At 42.2% G+C, this 5,962-nt stretch overlaps 1 protein-coding gene across 1 annotated transcript; it reads left to right on the top strand.

Moving 5' to 3' along the window:
• The first annotated feature begins 2,777 nt into the window (after window positions 1-2,777).
• Window positions 2,778-5,308, top strand: LOC146642903 (uncharacterized). Its single transcript, XM_085399329.1, has 2 exons — window positions 2,778-3,710; window positions 5,187-5,308. The coding sequence occupies exons 1-2, from the start codon at window positions 2,828-2,830 to the stop codon at window positions 5,306-5,308; spliced, it is 1,005 nt and encodes a 334-aa protein (XP_085255455.1). The 5' UTR covers window positions 2,778-2,827.
• Window positions 5,309-5,962: the final 654 nt, after the last annotated feature.

The following is a 5,962-nucleotide window of genomic DNA, read 5'->3' as shown; positions in this document are numbered from 1 at the left end:
CTGAATCCGGTTGTTCAGTGATGACGCGACGAATCCTACTTCCGGGTCTAAAGTAGTCTGCGTTTAATATGGCTTTTGTGTTGTTAACATGCTTAATGTTATGTATTTTCTTCTATTTGATCTCAAAAAGCTCCTAAAACAGTCAGTGATCACTGTTGACCTCCCTCGGCTTTTATTACCGCTAATCATTTATTTAAGCTCAGTTTTTAAAACCTTAGGATGTAACTACAGCCCAGCCCATGCAGCAGTATATGAATGACTGACCTCGTATTGTGGATGGATTATCGCAGTTGTTCTCCTGGCTGAAGTTTGGTCCTTTTACAGCATCCTGCCATGCGATTACATTTGTTCCTGACCACCGAGAACACTCACGTTAACTTTTATCGAGTGGAAAAAAGTTAGCTTGTTTATATTATGCTAACATAGCTGTGTCGCTAGCGGTCACGTAGCACATCATTATATAGCAGCTAGCCCAACTTCAGTAACCCTACAAACGTCACTGCTGTTTAGTTTTCTGTCTTCATTTATGCTGGAAGTGATAACAGAGCTGTACGTTTTAATTTGTTTCCAAAACCCCGCAGTCAGGACATGCTATATTGTATTTAGATAGAAGCTAGCGAGCTAACTCCCTGCTAACTTCTAACTCCGTTAAATGTCATAAATTCCGTTTTCATGGATGCCTGGATGTTAAACTCAATTGTTACACCTGGTAGAGCAGAACGCTGATCATTTTATTAAGGATGAAAGACTTTAGACAGTTTTTCAACTCTCAGTAATGCCATAGTGATCGTTTGATATATGGACCTGCAGCGGAGTTTAGACCCAGACACTGCTAGTGACGTCAGACTGAACAACCGGATAGGGGAATAATGTTGACGCGCCCGCTGTTTAAAACGTAAGTCAAAGTTCCAGGTTAAAACTCCTTTATTTGTTATCAAATCCTTAAAATCCGTAGAAAAACAGTGATCAAAAACATTCTAAGCTTGAGCGGTCAGCAAAAGTCGACTTCCCCCATCACCTACTCATTCACAAAAATTCCCTCAGGACGTGAACAGGTGATATAGCAATCACCGACACCACGTGACCCAAAGCTACGCCTATCCACAACACTAGCTAAAGGTCCAGCTGCTGTATGTCAAAGGGGTCAAAGGGAGAGAAAAGAAAAAGAGCTAACTTCACCCAGAAAGATGTAAGAAAAGACAGGACAGGGGAGAAAGAAGAGAGGTTATATCTGTGGACTGTAGGAGATGCTATTTAAATAGGAAATGAGTCGTACACGCACAGTCAGTTCACAAGGTTTAATGCTAATGCGCCTGTGCTTACACGTTATTTTAATTATTCTAATTATTAATTCATTTACATTTAAAATGATGATGCTTAGAGTCATTCACTGAACTCAGTCATTATACCAACTTTAAACAGTTTACAGTATACCTTTAGTGTAGGGAATGGAACTCAGCCAAGATAGCTGTGAAACATCAGGTTACATCTTGTTGAGTTTAATCCACAAAGAGTAACAGCATTTAACATTTGTATTCTCATGTACTGATATTACACTCAACAAAAATATAAACGCAACACCTTTGTTACTGCTCCCATTCCCCATGGGATGGACGTAGAGACCTAAAATTCATTCCAGATACACAATATAACCATCCCTCCCAAACAGTGGTCACAAATCAGTCCAAATGTGTGGTAGTGGGCACATCTGCTATATTGAGATAATCCATCCCACCTCACAGGTGTGCCACATCAGGATGCTGATCTGACACCATGAGTAGTGCACAGGTGTACCTCAGACTGCCCACAACAAAAGGCCACCCTGGAATGTGCAGTTTTGTCTCACAGCAAAATGCCACAGATGCCACAAGCAATGAGGGAGCGTGCAATTGGCATGCTGACAGCAGGAATGTCAACCAGATCTGTCGCCCGTGCATTGAATGTTCATTTCTCAACCATAAGCCGTCTCCACGGGCGTTTCAGAGAATATGGCAGCACATCCAACCGGCCTCACAACCGCAGACCTCGTGTAACCACACCAGCCCAGGACCTCCACATCCAGCAGGTTCACCTCCAAGATCGTCTGAGACCAGCCACCCAGACAGCTGCTGGAACAATTGGTTTGCACAACCAAACAATTTCTGCACAAACTGTCAGAAACCGTCTCAGGGACGCTCAACTGCATGCCCGTCGTCCTCATCGGGGTCTTGACCTGACTCCAGCTCGTCGCCGTAACAGACTTGTGTGGGCAAATGCTCACATTCGATGGCGTCTGGCACGTTGGAGAGGTGTGCGCTTCACGGATGAATCATGGTTCACATTGTTCAGGGCAGATGGCAGCTGAGAATGTCCCAGTTCTTGCATGGCCAGCATACTCACCGGACATGTCACCCATTGAGCATGTTCGGGATGTGCTTGACCGGCGTATACGACAGCGTGTACCAGTTCCCACGAATATCCAACAACCTCGCACAGCCATTGAAGTGGAGTGGACCAACATTCCACAGGCCACAATTGACAATCTGATAGACTCCATGCGACGATGTGTTGCACTGCATGAGGCAAATGGTGGTCACACCAGATACTGACCGGTTCTGGGTCCCCAGACCCCCAATAGCGCAAAAAACTGCACATTCCAGGGTGGCCTTTTGTTGTGGGCAGTCTGAGGTACACCTGTGCACTACTCATGATGTCAGATCAGCATCCTGATGTGGCACACCTGTGAAGTGGGATGGATTATCTCAATATAGCAGATGTGCCCACTACCACACATTTGGACTGATTTGTGACCACTGTTTGGGAGGGATGGTTATATTGTGTATCTGGAATGAATTTTAGGTCTCTACGTCCATCCCATGGGGAATGGGAGCAAAAACAAAAGTGTTGCGTTTATATTTCTGTTGAGTGTATATGCCAGTGCATCTCCTATGCTTCTCCAGGACCCCATATCTTCTTGGTGGTCATCAGACTGGGCAGATTCACTGAAGAGGAAAAACAGACGGTGCAAAGGATTCAAAAAATCTTTGGCCACGCAGCAGACAAATACAGCATGGTTCTCTTTACCCATGGGGACCAACTTGAAGGCACCACTATTGAAGAGTTCTTAGAAGGAAGCTCAGACCTTCAGGAACTCGTGGCCAGATGTAACGGTCAGTACCACGTCTTCAACAATAAATTGAAGGAGCACTCTCAGGTTACTGAGCTGATCCAGAAGATCAGAGAGGTAGTCCAGAAGAACAGAGGAAGCCACTACACCAACGAGATGTTCCAAAAGGCTAAGAGGGCGATTGAAGAGGACAAACAACGCATCCTGAAAGAGAAAGAAGAAGAAATACAGAAAGAAAAAGTGAAAATGGAGAGAGAAATACGGGAAAGATATGAGAAAGAGATGCAGAAATACAAAAGACAACTCCAGGCTGAGAGAGAGAGGGAGAGGAAGGAGAGACAGGAGGAGAGGAAGAGGGAGAGAGAGGAGATGAATGAGGAGAGAAAGAGAGAGATGGATGAGAGAGAATGGGAGATGAAGAAGTTAAAGATGAAGTGTGAGAGAGAACTGGAGGAAGAAAGACGCAAGATTCAGGCCGGATATGAAAATGAAGCCAGAGATGAAGCTGAGGAGTTTAATCCATTATTTTTTCTGATAGTACCTGCTGAAACCGTACTTAATGTTGGCCATGCAGTGGTTGGAGGAGTTAAAAAATTAGGAACTGGTTTGGGGAAAATGTTAAACTTTCCCCAAACCAGTTCCAAACCACTGATTCATGCATTAATTGACTGTAAGCTTAGTCTTGATCTCTTCATATAGTAAAGTGTGACTGCCCCTCTGTATCATACTTTTTTTTGAGTTTCCCTGCATATCAAGACTTCCTAGCATGATGTCACAGATAGCAACAAGTTCAAAAGTCATAATATTTTGGGGATTATATGTGAGGTTCCTGTAAAATATGTCAAACTTCTTTCTGAAGTTTTGAAGCTTTTTCTTTTCATTTACAGCTCGCTGTTTTCACACAGCGGATCCTGTGGACATATTGAATTTCCTTCTTATGTTATCTTAGTGATTTATTAGTTGAAGTAGAGTCTTACTGTGGGCTTTTGGGACATTCAGTATTCAGTCATGGCAATATTATAGTTAGAGATATCTGTATATGTTTAACATTTTTACAAACACATTTATATTTTATGTGAAATAATTGGTGTATGTGTGGATGTGAGAGCATATTATTATTTTTGGTGACCGACTTTCAGCATGAGCAGGATGTACCCTCTCACTCTGTAACAGTGGTTAAACACATAGGCTCCAATAGATAGGCAGTTAAGAAACTGATCGTGGGAGCTCTTTGTAACTTATCTTGTTGGCAGTGATGGGTTTTTTTTGTTTGTTTGTGAGATTTACTTTTCTTCACTTTCTTGGTGAACGAATCCATCTTTGCTCCAACTTTTAACTTCCCCTTGACTGAGTTGTTTGCGTTGCCTTTTTCCTTCACATGTGTGACTCGCAGCCTGACAATAAACTTAGATTTGTGGACTTTGTGCCATGACCTCTAGAACTGGTCCTTCTTTTTTAACCTAGTTGTCGCCTTTAAAATAAGTTTGTGAGTCACTGTCATAATTCAACTGAGTGTTGTTCTTGCTTTCTCAGTGTTGCTGGTTAACCTTATAATTAAAAAAAATATATAATTCTGGAAAATACAAAAAAATAAATAAATAAAAAGAATTTATGTAAATGGAGTAATAAAGAAAATTATGGCTAAAAACTTTTTTCTGATTAACTTAGAAAAAAGAGAGTAAAAAGGAAACAGCAGCAACAATAAGTTTTGCCAACAGCTCACAGGCACACACAGATCAGCATGATCATTGTTGCTAATCATGTGACTAAGAAGTCAACACGTCTCCAATGAGGAAGGCCTATTATGTCTAATGTCATGTGTTTCATGTAGTTTTGGATTGCTTGTATCACTGCATGGCTATCTATTACCTACTCTATACAGTAAATTAGCAAAAATCTGCTGACATTAATTTGAAAATGAACACCTGCTCAACACAATTAGTAACTATTACGATGATACCACACAATGTGTGTAACTCTGTGTTGTTTTACAGTACTGTGAAAAAAATATTTGTTGCCTTCCTGGTTTGTAGTAAGGACTGATACAGTCTGACCATGTCTTACTGAACTGTGTCTCCAGCTACAATAGATATCAGCAGCGCCCTCTGCAGTTTGTGTGTCGAAGTGAAAAAGCTTACAGCACCTGGTATTTCCAGGAGGTTTCCCATCCAAGTATTAACCGGCCCCAATGCTGAACGTTGAAGTACTGATTCAAGTTCTTTACTCGAGCAAAAGTGAATAATTACAGGCTCTGAAATGTCCTCAAAGTACGAAAGTAAAAAGTAGACAGTTCTACTATCTATTTTTATGCACATGTAACTAGACCTTCTATATTAATATACTACAAAATTACACTGAACAAAAATATAAACGCAACACCTTTGTTACTGCTCCCATTCCCCATGGGATGGACGTAGAGACCTAAAATTCATTCCAGATACACAATATAACCATCCCTCCCAAACAGTGGTCACAAATCAGTCCAAATGTGTGGTAGTGGGCACATCTGCTATATTGAGATAATCCATCCCACCTCACAGGTGTGCCACATCAGGATGCTGATCTGACATCATGAGTAGTGCACAGGTGTACCTCAGACTGCCCACAACAAAAGGCCACCCTGGAATGTGCAGTTTTGTCTCACAGCAAAATGCCACAGATGCCACAAGCAATGAGGGAGCGTGCAATTGGCATGCTGACAGCAGGAATGTCAACCAGATCTGTCGCCCGTGCATTGAATGTTCATTTCTCAACCATAAGCCGTCTCCACAGGCGTTTCAGAGAATATGGCAGCACATCCAACCGGCCTCACAACCGCAGACCTCGTGTAACCACACCAGCCCAGGACCTCCACAT

This window comes from Rhamphochromis longiceps, linkage group LG23, assembly GCF_057381845.1.
Source record: "Rhamphochromis longiceps isolate RC_006_pf linkage group LG23, R_longiceps_female_GT1.1, whole genome shotgun sequence".
NCBI lineage: Eukaryota > Metazoa > Chordata > Actinopteri > Cichliformes > Cichlidae > Rhamphochromis > Rhamphochromis longiceps.
Note: the sequence above shows the minus strand (reverse complement) of the source record. Positions and strands in the feature narration are given on the sequence as shown.